Source organism: Engraulis encrasicolus, chromosome 11 (genome assembly GCF_034702125.1).
Source record: "Engraulis encrasicolus isolate BLACKSEA-1 chromosome 11, IST_EnEncr_1.0, whole genome shotgun sequence".
Taxonomy (NCBI): Eukaryota; Metazoa; Chordata; class Actinopteri; order Clupeiformes; family Engraulidae; genus Engraulis; species Engraulis encrasicolus.
The window spans coordinates 50,758,543-50,777,776 of NC_085867.1; the positions used below are offsets into that span (position 1 = coordinate 50,758,543).

Consider the following 19,234-nt stretch of genomic DNA (forward strand, 5'->3'; position numbering starts at 1 on the left):
TGTAGTGACGTCACTATACTAAAATGGCGGTACCTCAGGGTACTTTGAATTCTTTTCTGTCTACTGGAGATTCAAAATAAATCAACAAAATGATATAGGAGTGACTCGAGAGTTTTCGTAGACGGACATAGTGACTTCATTGCCACATTAAACATGGATTCGGTAGTGGGGGAAGACCAGACTCTTCCTTTTGATATCAATGGGAGGTAAGCTGTGTGCTTTTTGAAAAGGTGTCAGTTATCCAGTGACGTTAGCTTTTCTTCCTAACTGTCCATGTTTAGCATGCTAGTTAGCTGGCTAAGTCAGTCAGCCTTGTAAAATATGTTTCAAACTGATATATTTGGGGACATGGTAGTAATAGCTGAAAAAGGCCCATCTGGGAGCAATACCATTGCCAATTTATTGTATTCCTAAAGTTGTTCCATGGGCAAGCCAGACAGCCCATAACTAGCGATTGGTCAAAGAATCGAACTGTCACTGTGGTGATCACAAATAAACAATGCTACAATGTAGCATCCTGGCAAGAGGTCCTTGGGAATATGTTTTGATGGTACTAAAGCTAACAACGAATTTACTGTAGTGTAATGTTAGCGCGTTTGCTTGTTTGCCATGAATTTGTGTAGCTTTCCACGAGCCCAACTTGTCTCCAAAACACCTTGTGTTTTTATTCGTATCCATTGAAACGCCGTATGGATTTCAGTCAACTGAGACTACTTGACACGTTTCCAACTGAGCTTTCTGGCTAACGTTGGATTTGAAAAGTTGTTGCCTCGTCAAATGTGAACGATGAAGGCTATCAGAAGTGGAGTAGATAATTTGCTGACTTTAACGTGTCCATGGCATTAGATACATTTTTGGAACATCTGCAATAGAGCTCCGCTAAGAAGATGCGTCTTTCCATGAAACACGTTTTTTTATTGCTGTCTTGTCTTAGTGCCAATCTGCATTCGTGCCACCATGAAACCCACAGACTTTTTAAATAAGGCAAACGTGTTTATTGTTGCCCCGTTAGCAAGAAATATGACGAAATCAATACATGACACGGGCTTTATTTTTAGATTTCTTCGAAATGGATGGGCAATGTTCTGTATGTCATGTCGCATGACAGCTGAAGAACAGGGTACTGTTTACCAATGTGTTTGGCTATTATAAACGTTATTATTTTGTGTTTGCTTGTGGGAAAATGCGCAGTGTAAAATATGCCTATCCGTTGAATTGCCTGCGCATTTGCAAGACCCAGCTAATCATGGGGTTGGTTCAAAGAAGCAGCCAGTTGCTGTTCTCAAATGGTCAGCTTGACTGGCTGTCAAAACAAATCCATTTCAAGTTCGCCGCTCTCTGCGTCGCAAACGCAATCTGTGAAAAGCGGAACTACAAGTAGCTTTTACAAACTGTCATGTCTGCCCGATGATGGATGGTAACTAGCTGTTTTTGTATTCGAACCGTTTGCCCTGGAGATCCATGGATTTTGACCCGGTAGGTCACCTTTCGTGCGCACCCCAATATAGGCTAACCTATTGTATGCCATAGCGGTAGTTAAGCATAGCTGTATAATACACTAGTATCAACCATGTAGCTTGTCTAGTAATCAGCTGTTCTCTGTAGTTTGGCTATTCATTACAGATTATTATCATCCTCCAAGGGATTATCCTCTATGTTTGAGAGTCTTGTATTCCACCCACATTATAAAGCAAATGGACAGTGGCTGCTCTCCTTTGAACAAGTGGCCCAGGTGGCAAGTATAGCTTGGTAACATTAGATGTAAGTCGATAGCAATGGTGTGAGTGAGGCCAGCAGACGACTGCTCTGAAATATAACCTTTCTGCCCACTGCTGTTGAAAGAATACTATATGCTTTCCTTGTCCCTTGGCATGTACACAACACATAAGTCAGCTGTTGTTTCATACGTATTATGAGGCGCTGTGCATTTTAGGGTGGTCAGGATGCAAGCTAACAGGAAGACGTCTGAAGGGGAAGTTCTTGTTTACAGCTATTGAGTAATGATGAAACGGGCAGATGAGATGCCCTTCCCCATACACACAGCCACATGGCTGGAGAACAATACTATGCAGTACACACACATGGCTTATGTTGCACGTATACAACATGAGGGCGATTCTTCATAAAATAATTTTGCTTCTTGTTACTGCCTGTGGATTATGACTTATTATGTGTCTCTGTTTTTGGGCTTTTTGTGTGAATGCTTTTTTTTTTGTGACGTTTGATTGTGAAATTTGAAGATATTCAGTGTGTAGGTTTGCTGTGTGTGCTGCATGGAGGTGACTTGGAGAGGGATTGCATGACTGCATCTGTCCACACGGTCACCAAATTGCACCCTAACCCTGGATAGAGTCAGGCTGAATGCAGTAGGGACTAGGGACTGGCAGGAAGGAAGTCATTGAGAGTAGTCCAGCTGTTACCAGAGCCAAGAGTCAGGGCACATGGTGACGCTTTCATTCACACCCCCCTGACTTCTACTGGCTGTACAATGAACACACTCAAAAAAAGAGCTCTTGACATTTAACTGAAGGGGACACCATCAGATTGTAAATAAATCCAAGCATCGCTGCGTCAGCCCACAAATAAACACCTTATGGACCTGAAGTCCGACACACAGTGCACAAGGTCATTTTCATAATCAATCCTAGTGTGTCCTTTCCATCCGTATGCTTCCGCTCAATGCCCATTTCCTGACACGTTACATCTGAGTTTGGTCTTATGGAGCGAGATGACAAAAGCTTGTTGTCCAACATAGTCATAGCGAACTGGGGAGAGACAAGGGAAGGAGGTGAACCTCAACACATCACATACAGGGAGATTACACGTCATGACCAGACGTTAGAGATTCTGTAAAATCAGATCCAAACATTTCAATCTTCATTAGAGTTTTCCCCATCCCATCCTCCCCCTCCCACCTGTATTCAGTGCCCAGTCCTGTAATTCACGACCCTCTGTGAAACATTTGTATGAGGGTATGGTAACACCACGCATATTTAAATCCCCAAGTTAGGAGTTAGTTCATTCAGATTTTGTGTACAGTACTGAGATGCCATCATGAATGAACTGTAAGCGTAAGCAGAGAAATACAGCAGGGTCACTGTGTGTGTGCGTGTGCGTGTGTATGTTTGTGTGCGCTTGCGCTCTTGAGGTTTTCTGTTGAGTGAGGGCTGTAAACAGTGGACAGCATGCATTGTGCGCTGCACTCTCAGTCTCAGCTGTGCACAATGTCAAGTGGCTCAGGTTGGTGATGCAAAAGCTGTTGGTAAATGCTTTATTACAGGCGGCGTTTCTCTGTGGTTTTTCAACATTGAAGAATTTGATTAAGTTCTGTACCAGCACCTTTTGATCTAGGGTTGTTAATTGTGTGAAACAGTGTTGTGTTTAGTTTTTTTCTTTTCCACAATTTTTTTTCAGGCTTAGTCTTCTGTTTTTGTTTAGGTGGTGAAGTAGCATTAATGTCGCTGCACTTTCGATGTTCAAAGCCATTTGTGTGCTTCAATGCTTTATGCTTCCTTTTTGTTGTAGTCAAAGCTGTGTCCTTTGGGTCTGGATGTCTGTGGATGTGTCCTAGATGTTAATCTTTGCTTGTCTTTCTCAGCACGTTCACTCGGCTGCCTGATGGTATCCCAGAGTTCAGCATGGACGACATGTCAGGTACAGGTGACTAGTACACACACACACACACACACACACACACACACACACACACACACACACACACACACACACACACACACACAGTCCTACTTTGTGATGTGTTGTGCAGCGCTTGTTTACATGACGTTGCCAGAAGTAATTGGGCGATAAGTGCCAACTCTTAGTCATCCTCATCTCATAACTTGACACTTGACGTGTGAACACCTGTTGTGTTGGTTACCCATGAAGCCTTGTACTCAATATTGGGTGCATCATGAAGTAGGAAGTAATGAGGAAAAGCTTGTTAGAGAGAGTGGGAGCATGGAGTAAATGGTTTTGAGTGTATATCCCTGCGATTGTATTTATGTCTCTCTGTGTGTGTCTGCCTGAGCTATGTGTGGTGTGTGTGTGTGTATATGGCCAAGTTTATTTAGGGATGCAGATTGCACATGGCAGCCCCTCTGTGTATTTTGGGTTTGGCTCCAACTAGTCTGAGACACTAAGCCTACTCTTAAGGAAATGCCTACTCATCTCTGACTGATTCTGCTAGGACGTGTCAAATCAAATACATGTATTGCTGTATGAATCTGTTAAAGGCTTCTTATTGGTCTTCATTCTTCTTCTTCTTCTTCTTCTTCTTCTTCTTCTTCTTCTTCTTCTTCTTCTTCTTCTTCTTCTTCTTCTTCTTCTTCTTCTTCTTCTTCTTCTTCTTCTTCTTCTTCTTCTTCTTCTTCTTCTTCTTCTTCTTCTTCTTCTTCTTCTTCTTCTTCTCTCTCTTTCTCTCTCTCTCTCTCTCTCTCTCTCTCTCTCTCTCTCTCTCTCTCTCTCTCTCTCTCTCTCTCTCTCTCTCTCTCTCTCTCTCTCTCTCTCTCTCTCTCTCTCTCTGCTACAGCTCCCACTTTCCCTCCGGGGAAAATGTCCCCATCCAAAGCGCTAACCATGAAGGACTATGAAAACGTAAGTATAATACACGCTGAATAAACTGCTGCCATGTTTGTTGTGGTTGTGTGTGTGAGAGAGAGAACATCAGGGTGAAAGGGAAGGAGCAAACACTTCTTTTGGCCTTTGCCTTCTGTTGCTATGGAAGTGCTGAGCGAGGCATTTGATATCCCCGGTGTGATTTTGCAGGCAGGCATGCATGCACGCATTGCATCTCACAATGTATCTCTGAGCGTGCATTGCCTGTGAACAGATACCAGATGGGTTCATCAGTTGGGTTATGCTCTGCCATATCTTATCTCCCTGTTCTAATAAATATGACACATAGCATAGATGGCTAGGTTTAGCTAGGAATTTTAAAAATGCATAGACACACACTGCCTACTGCTGTATTTGCAATGCAGCATCTTTCTAGCTGGTTCAACGATGCGGCTAGTGTTGTGAAGTAGCCTTTCATATTATATAATTGTATTAGGCTAGCCCTTTGTGTGTTGCTGAGTGTTTAAAAGCCCATGGCTATATTCTCCTCACTGGATGCTGTTACACTCTCCTCCTGCAATGCTGCAGGCAAACTAAATGCGGCTTCACTGAAGAGTCAGCTCCCTTTACATTCACTACTACGAGGCTAATGAGCCATTTTCCTCTTTACCTTTTAATATGGATCTTTGGTTGGTGGTGGTGGTCTTTGGTTTAAGCAGAACTAGTAGTCATCCGGCACTACAGTAACCTTTAAAACCCCTTTGAGGCTTGAAAAAATCCATTAGAAATGCAAGATTTTTCATGTAAATTTGTTTTGATGAGAAAATAATGTGTTACTGATATGGCATGTCATAAGTCGTTATGCTTGAACTTTCAACATGGATCTTTGTGTGTTCAGTGAAGAGTAATGGACTAAACTGTGGTCAGCTTGACTGACATTTACTACCAGGAACTAATTTCCTGTTTAATGCATTCATCTTTATACGCTTAAAATGCAATTGCTGTCACATTGTCTTCAATTACCTCATCTATGGTCCGTTTCCATTGGTTCCATGTTTTGTTTTGATAACCCAAATAATATCTTTCTACACCACACACCAAGGGGACAGCTTTTTTTTTCTGTCTGTGCTTAGTCATTCAGCACTGCTCCATATCCACTGGGCAGTGAGGCGAATACATTTGCTTACAGGGCAGCTTTGCTTAAGGCATGTAATTTAATTCTAAGGTGGTGACTTAGCCAAAAAGCTCTCAGGTCAGTCCTGCTGCTGTCGGCATCCAAAACCTCCCACATATTTCAGCCCTGAAAAAGAGAGGGAAGCAAAAATCCTCCATCTGACCAAATATGGTACTGCACTAACACGAGCATATCTACAGTGCAGTTTTTAGACATTTTTATGGTGAGATCACAATTTATTGTGAAGGTCTCATTCCTTTACCTCTTCACCCACTATATTTAGCTCTTTTGTTTTCTCCTTTCCACTAACTCCGTCTCTTGTCAGTCTCTTCTGCATCTCCTGACCCTTCCCCCACTCTCCCCCCTCCGTGCCCCCAGTCCCTCCAGATGTGGAGAGTTCCACAGGGGGCACACAATGCTGCACAGTGTGCAGCTCATACAACCCTGTCCCATCCCCCGGCAACCACAGCCTCTCACACTCAACTGGACACACAGACGCATGCATTTAGACACACACACACACACACACACACACACACACACACACACACACACACACACACACACACACACACACACACACACACACACACACACACACACACACACACACACACACACACACACACTACAAAGGGAACTGTTGGGCTATGTCTCAAATGGCACACCTTTGTCAGTGCACTGACAGTCAGTGCATAGTGCACACAGTGCACTGAGGTCTTTAGTGCACAGTGTCGTGGAAAAAATTGAGCACTATGCACTGTGCCCTCACTGGAAGTGACGGCTGAGCATGGCATTAGCTCGCCAAAATATGAGTTGGCTACTGTTTACAATGCACAGCGTCTGGTGCTTGTATTTCCATTTCCTTCACCCCAGAGGACAGCAATCACACATACAATACTTTGGTTGGCATGAAAAGGTTGGTGTCCCATCAACATTACTTATAGAATTAGGAGACTGTTGACCAAACTCTTCTACTGAACTGAATGCCTCATTGCCAACATGGCCGCCGTTTAGTGCGTGCAGTGTCCATCATTCAAGTACTGCATTTTTCCGCCATTGTTAGGGGATCATCCTGGCACTTTCAGTGCACTGGCTCAACTGAAATTTTCAGCGTGAGCGCCCTAGGCACTGAAAAACAGTGCCCGAAGTGCACAAGTGCGGCATTTGAGACACAGCCTTGGACTTCTATGTGTTCTATGCATGCATGAAACGTGGAGATTTACCCTAGAGGTATTAAATGGCCAGGATAGCTGTAAATACATCAGAATATTTAAAGTCCTATATTATACGCATTTGTGTGTTTTTCATCATCAGCAAATTACTGCATTTAAGAAGGAGAACTTCAACTTGAAGCTCAGGATCTACTTCCTGGAGGAGCGAATGCAACAGAAGTGTGATGACTCCACTGAGGACATCTACAAAACGGTATACACGCATACACATATACACACACACACACACACACACACACACACACACACACACACACACACACACACACACACACACACACACACACACACACAGTGTTGTTGTCTTGGAAACCATGTTGATGTTGCTTCTGCACTGTCCTACCCTGCTGGTGATTTAACAGCTGCAGTCAAGTGAGTCACCCTCGTGCTCTTTTTTCAGTTTAGTACAGTCAGTCTTAATCACACACACACACACACACACACACACACACACACACACACGCGCACACACACACACAGCAAGTCCAGCCCAAGGCCATCTTCTTCAGTCTGCTGTGTTTCCCTGGCCCAGTGTTGAATCATGTTCTTCTGTTCTTCTCCCATTCGACAGGCCTGTCTGTGATGTCATGTCAGTCTTTTGAACGGGTGCGGGTGGGGGTGTGGGGGACTATGTCCCAGGGTGGAGATGTTGGCCAAATGACATCATAGTGTCTGCATGCTCTCTTCGCCACTTGCTGCTCAGATTCAATTGTTTCCCTTACAGATACAGTTGAGAAGTGGATTGACTCATGATGCGCCTGATTTTTGTTTGCTGTGAGGTCCTTCAGTTCAGATCTATTGAACTACTGGGATGCATCTTTTTTTTTTTTTAACAAAGGCTCATTACATAAGATCCATATGGTTGCTGTTGAGTTCCAAATTTCAAATCATCAAGGATCATATGAAGGATTGTATGTAACCCAAACAACCATGATGTGTTCAACAACCTGTTTCTAATAGCTTGGGAGATTGAATGGATGCAATGCAGTTTGTTTTTCATAGTCACATAGCGTAGCAATAAGCAACCTTTTAGAAACTGTGGTCAAGACAATGCACCCGAATTTCCATTTTGTTTGATCAAGTATGTCTATGTGTATGAGTGTCTACGTGTTTCTTATTTGTTTCTTATTTGTTTCTTATTTGTGTGTGTGTGTGTGTGTGTGTGTGTGTGTGTGTGTGTGTGTGTGTGTGTGTGTGTGTGTGTGTGTGTGTGTGTGTGTGTGTGTGTGTGTGTGTGTGTGTGTGTGTGTGTGTGTGTGTGTGTGTGTGTGTGTGTGTGTGTAGAACATCGAGCTGAAGGTTGAAGTGGAATCCTTAAAACGAGACCTCAGTGAGAAGCAAGAGCTCCTGGTTTCTGCATCGTGAGTCAATCATCTCCTTATGCACACAGATGTACACTCATTCTCTCTACAAATCACATAACCACACTCCATTAAATGTAACAAACTCTGCATTGTTTGGCAAGAAACCATGGCATTGCTGAACAATCTGATACTCTCTGCATTTCAGCACGGTGTGTGTATATATATTTATATTTTCTTTCTTTTTTTATTTACAGAAAAGCGCTCGAGAGTTTAGCCAATAGAGATCTCACAGATGCGGCGAACATTAGAGAACGTGCTCATCGAGAGATTGACGCTCTCCGAGAGGCGCTCAACCAGAGAATCAACGAGCTGGAGGAGGTACGCCATGCTCGACACGACACGTGCTCAAGCACACGCATGAACTCCCCTCTTCTCCAAATCACTCCCACACTATCGCACACACAGTCTGAGATGCATTAACATACTATAGGAATGTCCTCCTCCCCTTATATGTGTTTCTTGTAATTCACTTTGCACTCAATTCTTTGAAGTTAATTTTCATGAATGGCATAACATTATTGCCAAAGCATGAAAACATGTATATAACATGACAGATATGCAAAACAAGACAGAAATGACAATAACATTACTCTTTCTTCCTCTCTCTCATCCTCTCTCCTCTCTCTCTTTCTCACTCATGTTTCATCTATCTGTCATATCTTAAGAATCTGCGTGATGCTGAAGGGGAGGTGGAGAGGATGGCCGCCATTGCCGAGCAGCACAAGCGCAACAACATGGAGCTGCAGAGGCAGCTGCAGGACCTGGGCCAATCCCAGGCCTCGACCGGGCCAGACCCCGCCCAGCAGGCTGAGGCCCTGCAGGAGAGGGACCGGTGAGGAGACCACACCGCTGACACAGTCACTTAACCACAGTCACGTTATAGCACACATGACACACAGTTACTTTACTCTAGAGCTAACACATTAATAAGCAAGAACAACATTACCCAGCTGCATTTCATCTCATCCACTGAACCACATGCAGTTGGCATAACGTGCTATCTAAAAATGTAAATCAAAGCCATGGATAGGGAGTATGAACTTATGAGCCACCGTGTATTTGGACCATGAATTTGAATGAACATTTTAGCTTAATTACTGTGTCAGGGTGTATGCAGGGTTTTAAAAAGTATTAAAAGGTGATAAATTAAAAAGTCAAAATTTAATGGCATTAAAAGTAGTAAATTTGCTCAAAAAGTATTAATTTTTGAAAAACGAGGTATTATTTTTTTAGTTGCACCATTTTGATTAAAAAAATATTTGTTTATTCACTGTTTATCACAGTTTTTCCATACATCAGTGTTTCGCGCAACAGTAGCCACCTGACCTAGTTCATAGCAGACTTTTGAACAGCACTCTGGAATCGCACTGCTCCCTTTCGGCGTCTTTTTGCAAAACACGAAAGTGTAATGTAATGTTTAGAAGGTAGAAATGACAAAAGATGTCTTGTTAATACTGGAATCGGAATGTCGCGATAGTTGTAAAAAAAATCTAAAGGTAGTGGAAAAGGGTATTAAATGGTAGTAAATTTGACTTCAAGATTGCTGTATATACCCTGTGTATGCCAGCACATTGCGATAATTGAGATGGGTAATTAGCTTAATTGGAATGTTTGAAGAAGACATGTCAATTTGGACCTAATTGAGCCTTTCATTGTAGACTTATTGTGGAGCTGAAAGCTTCACTGAAGAACCGGGACAATACGATTGGTCAACTCCAGAAAGCCAGTGCAGAGCAGCAGCCAGCTGCTGGCCAGATAGCTCAACTCAACGCTGCCATTGGTCAGAAGGATGGAGAGCTACAGGTAGGCCTTGGCCATTTTTGTGAGACTAAATGTAACTGTGGCACTTTTAATATTTTTTTTCTACATTGAGCTATGGTGTTAATATTATGGTGTTGAGAGGAATTCCTATCAACTTTGTTTTTTGACTTGAATTGAAAATGAAAAGAGGAGAAGACCATTTGTGATGTCATTGTTGTTCTCATATGCACTTACAGACGCTGAAGGATGAGTTGAACCTTGAGAAGCAGAGGGCTGAAAGAGAGATCAAGGTAAGTCAATATGGCTCCCTATTCTTATTGGCAACGTTGTGTGGATCTTACCGTGCAATGTGGAATTATGGTGTGGTGTTGGTCCTCGGTGAATGTGTGTGGTGAATAGGGATGCAAATTATCGATTCATTCATTAATTGTTGTTAGTTGATTGACACTTATCGATCGACTTACGGTTGATAGGTGGTGTTTTTTCCCCCAAATCTCAATGTGTCAAAAAAAAGATTAAATCTGAAAGACTAAAGTGGATTAATCGATTAATTGTTGACATTCCTATTGATGAATGCTGTGTGGTGTTAGTGTGTCCTTGCTGGATGTCAAAAATGTGAACCTTTGTGAACATGTATTAGCCACTGGAAATTCTAAATAGTAAAATTAAACCAGCCAATCAGCAGGGAATTCTTATTTTATGTCTAGAATTTGCAAAATTCTGTCTTTTGGCTGACAGGGAATTTTTAATCACATGCATCCACTCTGTCAGGAACTAGTCTGCTGTTTTGGAGGGCTTGCACATGACATGGGTCTGTTGGCCATGTTTATCCCCTGTGTCACTGCTGTAACTGGAGCATTGGGGTCGGGAGGATAAGGATGAGGATGATAGAGCAAGCTGAGCAGCATAGTGATGTCTTTCTCCCAGAGGAGGGCGCTGTCTTGCCAAGCAGGCGAGGACACACGAGGAGAGACCGGATGTAACTGGGAGGGTGGGGTGGTGGGGGTGCTCACTGGCATGTGTCTGCTTATCCACTTAAATAGCTATGCGGTTAACAGGATGTCCTTGCTTTACTCTTGGTTTCAGTTCATCTCTCTCTCTCTCTCTCTCTCTCTCTCTCTCTCTCTCTCTCTCTCTCTCTCTCTCTCTCTCTCTCTCTCTCTCTCTCTCTCTCTCTCTCTCTCTCTCTCTCTCTCTCTCTCTCTCTCTCTCCCCCCTCTCTGCATGGGTGTCCTTCTGTCTCCCCCCTGTCTGCACCTCTCCCAGTTGTAAAGAAATGCCTGTGTGACTCTGAAAAGGAAGTTGAGGATTCCATATCAGTTGAACTATACTAGGTGTGTGTGGTCCTGAAGTCAATAGACATCATACAATCTTGAAGCTTTGCACATTTTCATGTACTTGTTGCAGATGTCAAAGTCAATAATTTTGGTGGGTCCTTCTCAAAGCAGTGTGTGTGTGTGTGTGTGTGTGTGTGTGTGTGTGTGTGTGTGTGTGTGTGTGTGTGTGTGTGTGTGTGTGTGTGTGTGTGTGTGTGTGTGTGTGTGTGTGTGTGTGTGTGTGTGTGTGTGTGTGTGTGTGTGTTCACGCTTCTTCAGGTCAACATGACAAAGCTGGATTAACACTTTGGCCGCACAGCAGACTAACAATCACACAGAGTTAAAAATAGACATCTGGCCCTGGAATGAAAAATCAGAAACTAATCCTCGGTGTGTGAGCGAGACAGACAGACAGACTAACCGACTGAGAGCAAGCCTGTAGTCTATCGGTTAGTTAGAGGTGATATGTGCAGTCCGTGAATTGTACCGTGAATTGTCATTGTGGGTTGAGTTGGGAAACAGAGGGGGGTTGAGTTGAATGGGTTGTTCTCGATCTTCCAGGGAGAGCAGAGAGTAAGCACAGATTACCTGAACAAGTTTGGGAGCACCTGACATAACCAATTAAGCCGCCATTCACCAGATTGTATGTGTGCGTGTGTGTGTGTTGAGAGAGAGAGCGAGATGGATAGTAGTGTGTGTGTGTGTGTGTGTGTGTGTGTGTGTGTGTGTGTGTGTGTGTGTGTGTGTGTGTGTGTGTGTGTGTGTGTGTGTGTGTGTGTGTGTGTGTGTGTGTGTGTGTGTGTGTCCATGCGCATGCATGTCGTTGTACGGCTGCGTGTGCGTAAGGGATTTAGTGGATTGCTGGCGGAGATTGTGCCTCATTCCGTCCTCTCTCTAAGCTCAATAGAGCAGACATCAGACGGCACACGCATACAGATGGGAAGGAAGAACGCTTTCTAGTAGCGACATCGCGACATTCTTCACAACATACAGATGGGAAAGAATAACGCTGTCAAGATCAGCCAGCTGTAGCCACATTGCCTTGCTCTTCACCTGAAATGTGTCCGTTTCAACCTGATGGGCCGTGGTATTGATGTGAAGGCAGACCCATTTGTGCCTTTCCACATGGACCACTCTCCATGTTGTCATTTGTGAGGAGGGTTGACTGGACTGGGAGTAAGCGTGGATTGATTTGACCTGCTGGAATGACACAGCTTATGTGTTGTGTGGTTGCGACAAGTCATGGACTCTCCATGTTGCCGTTTTGTGGTGAGGTCAAAGGACATGTGGGGAGTAAGTATTGGTGGCGGTTGCTTTGACCGGCTGACTTGAGGCGTACTTGTGTGTGTGGTGACGCGGGGAAGTCGTGTCGCGATGCGGGAGCCGTGTCGCGTGTGTGGCGTGCAGCTGTTGGGCAACCAGTGCCGCTGGCTGTTTGGGGCATGCGGTCGGCGGCGCCTGGCCGTGCTGTTGGCACGGGCGCTGGGCCTGGTCGAGCTGAAGAGGGACGGGCGCGGCGAGCTGCTGTGCGCCAAGTGTGTCTTCCTGCTGGAGCGGGTCCTGCAGTGCGACACAGAGATCCGGCAGGTCCTGGACGCCCAGGCCGCACGCGTGCAGCAGCTGCAGGCCGAGCGCGACGAGCTGTGTGTGCGCGTCCGACGCAAGTACCTGCAGAACAACCCTCCCGAAGAGGAGGAGGACGGGGAGGAAGAGGAGGAGGAGGAGAAGAAGGAGGAGGAGGTGGTGGAGGAGGAAGGTGACAGACGGCCAGCATCCACTACACTGGTGTCCAGTAGACGGCCATCCAGTACACAGCCGTGCAGTAGACGGGAATCCAGTACACAGCCGGCCAGTAGACGGGAATCCAGTACACAGCCGGCCAGTAGACGGGAATCCAGTACACAGCCAGCCAGTAGACGAGCATCAAGTGCAAAGCCCTTCAGTAGACGGGAATCCATCTTGAAGGCAGAATCAGTACAGCTGGAGGAACCGTCTTGCACGCAGTCAGAACAGGAGCAGAGTGAGCAAGGCAATGAGGAGGAGGAGGAGGCGGCTCAGAGGCAGCAAGAGGCTGTCAGTCAGAGCCAGCACCTCCTCAGGCCTCCATCCATTCAGGAACCGGAGGCCATGGACACCACCACCAAGGAGATGATCATGGTGGCCAAAGTCTTCTCCAGGGCCAAGCATCCTCGAGCAAAGTGCCGCGGCTCGCTGAGCAAAGTGCGTTCGCCGCTCCCCCTGCGTTCCAACACAATGCATCCGAGGCTGAGGGGCCAGAGCAGCGAGTACTCGGCCCTTGTGCACCAGAGGAAGATCCAGATCCAGGCAAAGGCGGCCGTTTCTCTCTCTCTGGCCCAGAGGCGCTGTGTCTCCGTCCAGTCCTTCCACAGTGTCCCTCCAGACTACACCTGGAACGCACCTGTCGGGGCCGGCGTCGTGGAAGGCCCATCTCTCCTCTCTGATTGGCTGCAGCTGGTGAGAGACACCCAGCCGAGGCCACTCCCTCTCGTGAGGATCAGCAGGATCCCCGTCCTGTCCCAACGCGGCCGTCTCGTTCCCGGTGCCAAGCGCAGGGCCAGCCGTCCAATCACGGAGCAGCTCTTCAGGGAGATGGAGGAGGACTTTGACGATGTGTACACGCCCATTGTGGTGGCGGTGCCTGGCATCCAAAGGGAGGGAAACATGTGGACAGAGACAACAAGAGTATGTTGGTGTAGTTTGTGGCTGGATCTGTGTTTTTCGTGTGATTCCGGTGAATGCTATAAACTTCACTGCGAATATTTCGGTTATCAATGTGAAAATGCACGTGCGCACTGAAAGTGAAATGTGTGTATTTGCATGTAAAACAGCAGCATTTCTTGTGTGTTTCTCAGATCTGTGAACAGCAGAGGACCGAGGTAGCGCGACTAGAAGCAGCTGCCAAGCAACTCACTCAGGAGCTTAGCACCATCCGGAACAAGAACCAGACATTAGAGATTGACAATCAGGTAACATCACTAAACATACTGTATATCAAAGAGTTCAGTCAGGTACAAAACTCCATTCCATTCTCCATTCCATTCTCCAAACTCCATTCCAATCAGGTACAAAAGTCCATTTGTGATGTACTGTATGTACAGAAATGGCCTACATATTTTTTAAATATAATAATCTTTCATTTAATAATAATAGTAATAATACTATATAAATCAAGAATAATTTTAGGACACTTTACAGGCAGTTCACTGATCCCCTCTTATATCTGACATCATTATTCAATAAATTCAGCATTTGCTAAATCTGGTTTTCCAACATGGTTTATTTCCTCCAGGACCTGAATGGAAAGCTGGAGGAGAAGGAGGTTGAGCTGGATAAGGAAAGGAAGAACTCGCTGAAGAGGGACAAAACCATTCAAGGTCTCAGCCTCATGCTCAAGGAGAAGGAGAAAGAGGTATTGGAAATTCAGCTAACGTCCTAGCACAAACACTGCCACTATCAATCTGAAAACACACACGCACAAGAGGGCTACCATGCTACTCTATTCTAACCTAATCTAATCATGCAATTAAAGAGCATTTGCGTGGTGTCTTTGTGCTGCAGATTGAGGACTTGTACCGGGATCTGGAGGAGAGAGAGCAGGCGCTGGTTAAAGCCAGAGATGGCCTCCATAAAGCACAGCTTCAAAAGTACCAGGTGAGTGTATGGGAGAGAGGAAGGGAGAAATGAAAGTGTATGGGAGAGAGTGGAAGAAATTATTCTTTCATGAAATTCTATCCTTATATTGTCTTTCTTTATGTTTAGTTAGTGCGCAGGTACGTACGTTATTGTGTGTGTGTGTGTGCGACTGCGTGTTTGTTGCTGTATGTGACCTGTTTCAATACATGCGCGTGTATTCCATTACATTACATTAAATGACATTATGTTTAGCAGATGCTTTTATCCAAAGTGAAAATACATTTCGTCATTGTGTGTGTGTGTGTGCGCACACAGGGTGCGGAGGAGCAGCAGGGCCAGCTGCTGGAGTGCCAGGGGGAGTTGTCGCGGCTACAGGGCGACCTGCACGCGTGCGTGTGCGAGTGCAAGCGGCTGGAGCGCATGGTGGGCAGCCGCGACAGCGAGGTGCAGCGCCTCACGCACGAGCTGCACACTCTGCACGACGACTTCGACGCTCTGCAGCACACCAAGCAGAGGCAGGACAAGACCATCAACGTGAGCACCACACACACACACACACACACACACACACACACACACACACACACACACACACACACACACACACACACACACACACACACACACACACACACACACACACGTACACAATAACATAGGAACCCGAAAAGGTTTAGCTATAGGCAGTTGGACTTGTTGGAGGATTAAGGCTGAAAGAACGTCATCAGTTCTGGTTTATGTTGATGTGTGAAGAATCATTAATGTCACACTTCCTTGTAAACAGATGACAGCTTGTGATGTTGATGAATTAAACCGTTGCATCACGTTAGTATGTTTGTGAACTGATGAAGTTCCTTGGGTGAGGATAGAAATGTCTTCGAGCTCCAAGAAGAAATAACTAAGCCCTTGACTCCTTTGATGGCACAACCTGGATGAATAAGAATCTTCACAGACTTAACATGGCAACCATTTGATTAGTTGGCCACATGGAGTTCAGAAGATGTCCAGTGAATGTCCAGTGCATGTTGTTTGACAGGACAATGCATATTCAGAATCACTCATATCTTCTCCTGATATTTCACAGGACCTGCAGAACCAGCTGAAGAAGTTGAGTGGTGAGCTGGGCGAGAAGCAGAGCGAGAGCGAGAAGGAGCACAGCGAGCAGCTGGAGGAGAGCAAGAGGAGGGAGCACAGGCACGAGACCACCATCCAGCGCCTCACACACACGCTCACGCACAAGGAGCAGCAGCTACAGGTATGTTTGGCACACACGCGCACTAACACACTGACACATTCTCTCTCTCACACACACACGCACACACGCGCACAGACACACAAGGAGCAGCAACTGCAGGTCTGCGTCATCACACACAAAAATCATATACCGGTAGACATGTCAATGTCAATACAAATGAGATAGCACTCCATAATGGCTCACTAGTTTTCACACGCCAAGTGTCTGCCAAGAGATATGGACTTGAAGTTGGCACCAAGGACTTATCAACCATTTTTTTCTGACTTCTGTCTGTGTATTTCCCTGTGCATTGTCCATGGTGCCAGGAGTACATGAACATGGTGAGAGATGTGGAGAGTCAGAATCCAGCAGGAAATGATCTCATCGTCAGCAAGCTGCGAGAGCGACTCAAGGAGAAAGAGAAGGCACTCGAGGTACTGTACTGCTCATGTACACTCATTTTTCACGTCTATTCCCCATCATATCTGTCAGAGCAGAAATTATAAAGTGTGTGTGTGCGCGTGTGCGTGTGCGTGTGCGTGTGTGTAGGCTGCTCTGGATGAGAAGTTTGCGGCTGTGGAGGAGAAGGAGAATGAGGTGCACCAGCTGCAGCTGAGCCTGCGAGAGAAGGAGAGGGACCAGGAGAGACTCAACAACATGCTCACACACAACCAGGAGACCATCGCTGTGAGTGTGTTAGTGAGAGAGAGACAGGGGGAGAGAGAGCTTGTATGTGTGCTTAAGGAATTGTGGATGACTCCTTCGTACCAATACAAGGTTAAGCACTGAAAGAATGTGATTGAAAATACTTCTGCTTTGATTTTTTTCTGATTATTCATAATACCAGCCTAACATGGTTAAGCATTTGCCTTTTTATGATTAAGTAAAATTGTAATACTCCATTGTGGCTGGACAGGAGGATTATGGGAGCCTAAGAACGTCTTTTGATGACAGTTTTCTCATTAATCTGACATCACCAAGGACAAAATCTTGAAGTGTGCGTGTGTAGATGCTCATGTTTCTGTGCTGTTTCTGTTTAGTCTCTAGACGCGCTGGTGAAGGAGCGTGATGTGGAGCTGCAGCAGCAGGTGAACTCCCTGAAGAACCTGGAGAGGAGCCGGCAGAGCAGCGAGGACAGCCTGAACCGGGCGCTGCGGGAGAGGGACGCTCTCATCCAGCAGCTGCAGACCGCCCTGGAGAGCAAGACCAAAGACCTGGAGGTTCATGCAGCACTTACTTAATTTTCGAGTTATGATTAAATTAATAATTGAAAAAAAAGAAAGCAAACTAGAAAAGCGCTCAGAGAGTGCACCTCCACCATATGGTGGACAGTAACACACAGGCACCGCAAACGAACTGACAACAAACTTAGACGGTCACATAGCCTCCTTGGTGGAGGTAAAAAAAAAATAAAAAAAAAAGTGACACACCACTCTCTCTTGCACTCTCTCTCACTCATTCACTCACTCACTCACTCACTCACTCACTCACTCACTCACACACACACACACACACACACACACACACACACACACACACACACACACACACACACACACACACACACACACACACACACACACACACACACACACACACACACACACACACACACACACACACACACACTACAGGAAAAGTACATTTCCCTGGAGAGCAAAGAAAAGATGTTGACTTTGACACACACACACTTTTACAGGCAAAGTAGGTGAACTTTCAGTTCTAGAAATGTGAAATTCTTGTAGAGCCATGAAGGAACACATACACTAGTTGCCATCATAAACATAACTGTATTTAACATTTTTGAGAATATTTGATTGTAACAGTAAACACACATTTTCAATTGCGCTTTTTAAATGATGTCTTGGTGGCTATCTTGGTCACACACGCATGCTTTTATGGCAACGTTCATGTAAGCTGTTTTCCTCATGTAGTCCCTGAAATTTGAGTCTCAATTGCTTGAAAGCCCCATAATTCTATTAATCTAACATATTTACACAGCATGACTTTAGACTAATGGTAAATTTGTTTCTCTCCCTGTACAGGAACTGTTTGCTTCAGTGCTGAGCAAGTCCCAAGAGCAGGATGACAGTGTGGCGGAGCGTCTGTCCCAGAGGCTGAAGGTGGCTGAAGCAGAGCTGGCCTCGGCTCTGAGGGAGAGGGAGAGACTCCTGAACGAACACCAGAGCACCGTCGACACCCTCCTCTCTACCATCAACAGCAAGGAGCAGCTACTGCAGGTACTGCACTATACACCACTACACGCGATCATTATTATCATTGAGAAATGAAGATACCATTTTCATTTGCACACACATGCACACAGGTTGTTTTTTTTTTTTAGAGGATTCAGGGAGTTATGGCTCCAAGCACTGTGGAACTGCTGTTATTAAGGTTTGTGTGTGTGTGTTTCTGTGTCTGCGTGGTGCATGTCCATGGTGTGTGTGTGTGTGTGTGTGTGTGTGTGTGTGTGTGTGTGTGTGTGTGTGTGTGTGTGTGTGTGTGTGTGTGTGTGTGTGTGTGTGTGTGTGTGTGTGTGTGTGTGTGTGTGTGTGTGTGTGTGTGTGTGTGTGTGTTTGCAGGACTCGTCTGATCGCCACAGCCGTGCCCTGCGTGAGCGTGAGGTGGAGCTGCAGGAGCTGCGTGCTCGTCTGACTCACGCCCAGCGGCAGCTCAGCGAGGCCCAGAGCCAGTCGGCCGCCTCCACGCAGGACGCGCACCTCACCGTCGCCCAGCTACGCGCACAGCTGGCCGAGAAGGACGACCTGGTCAACGTACGTACACGCGCCCCCCTCCCACGACACGCACGTTCATCTGGCCCATCATACTCACCTGGCTGTAGTGACTTCAAAACTCTGCAAGCATTTGATCTGGCCTTCTCGCATGGTCAACCCATTTCAACAAAGCACCTGAAAATGGTGGTCAATTGAAGTAAACCTTAT

At 45.7% G+C, this 19,234-nt stretch overlaps 2 protein-coding genes across 6 annotated transcripts in view; both read left to right on the plus strand.

Moving 5' to 3' along the window:
* cdk5rap2 (CDK5 regulatory subunit associated protein 2) overlaps positions 1-19,234 on the plus strand; it is a 64,738-nt gene continuing 45,504 nt past the window's right edge. Inside the window, exons 1-19 of one of the 5 annotated variants that reach the window (XM_063210869.1) lie at positions 1-206; positions 3,599-3,654; positions 4,529-4,593; positions 7,046-7,156; positions 8,248-8,324; positions 8,522-8,645; positions 8,993-9,159; positions 9,986-10,130; positions 10,325-10,378; positions 14,278-14,391; positions 14,715-14,834; positions 14,984-15,076; positions 15,374-15,592; positions 16,143-16,313; positions 16,619-16,726; positions 16,842-16,979; positions 17,333-17,512; positions 18,338-18,532; positions 18,875-19,066. In XM_063210869.1, coding sequence (XP_063066939.1) covers positions 154-206; positions 3,599-3,654; positions 4,529-4,593; positions 7,046-7,156; positions 8,248-8,324; positions 8,522-8,645; positions 8,993-9,159; positions 9,986-10,130; positions 10,325-10,378; positions 14,278-14,391; positions 14,715-14,834; positions 14,984-15,076; positions 15,374-15,592; positions 16,143-16,313; positions 16,619-16,726; positions 16,842-16,979; positions 17,333-17,512; positions 18,338-18,532; positions 18,875-19,066 — 2,382 coding nt within the window. In that variant the 5' untranslated portion in view covers positions 1-153. Of the gene's footprint in view, positions 207-279; positions 1,477-3,598; positions 3,655-4,528; positions 4,594-7,045; positions 7,157-8,247; positions 8,325-8,521; positions 8,646-8,992; positions 9,160-9,985; positions 10,131-10,324; positions 10,379-14,277; positions 14,392-14,714; positions 14,835-14,983; positions 15,077-15,373; positions 15,593-16,142; positions 16,314-16,618; positions 16,727-16,841; positions 16,980-17,332; positions 17,513-18,337; positions 18,533-18,874; positions 19,067-19,234 lie in introns of those variants that run through there. The other 4 variants (XM_063210868.1, XM_063210870.1, XM_063210871.1 and 1 more) reach the window with 4 other exon arrangements.
* On the plus strand, positions 11,669-14,224 carry LOC134458521 (uncharacterized). Its single transcript, XM_063210874.1, has one exon. The coding sequence runs from the start codon at positions 12,779-12,781 to the stop codon at positions 14,219-14,221; it is 1,443 nt and encodes a 480-aa protein (XP_063066944.1). The 5' UTR covers positions 11,669-12,778; the 3' UTR covers positions 14,222-14,224.

Coding starts and splice junctions, on each gene's coding strand:
- LOC134458521 (XM_063210874.1), top strand. CDS start 12,779: ATGCGGGAGCCGTGTCGCGTGTGTGGCGTGCAGCTGTTGGGCAACCAG.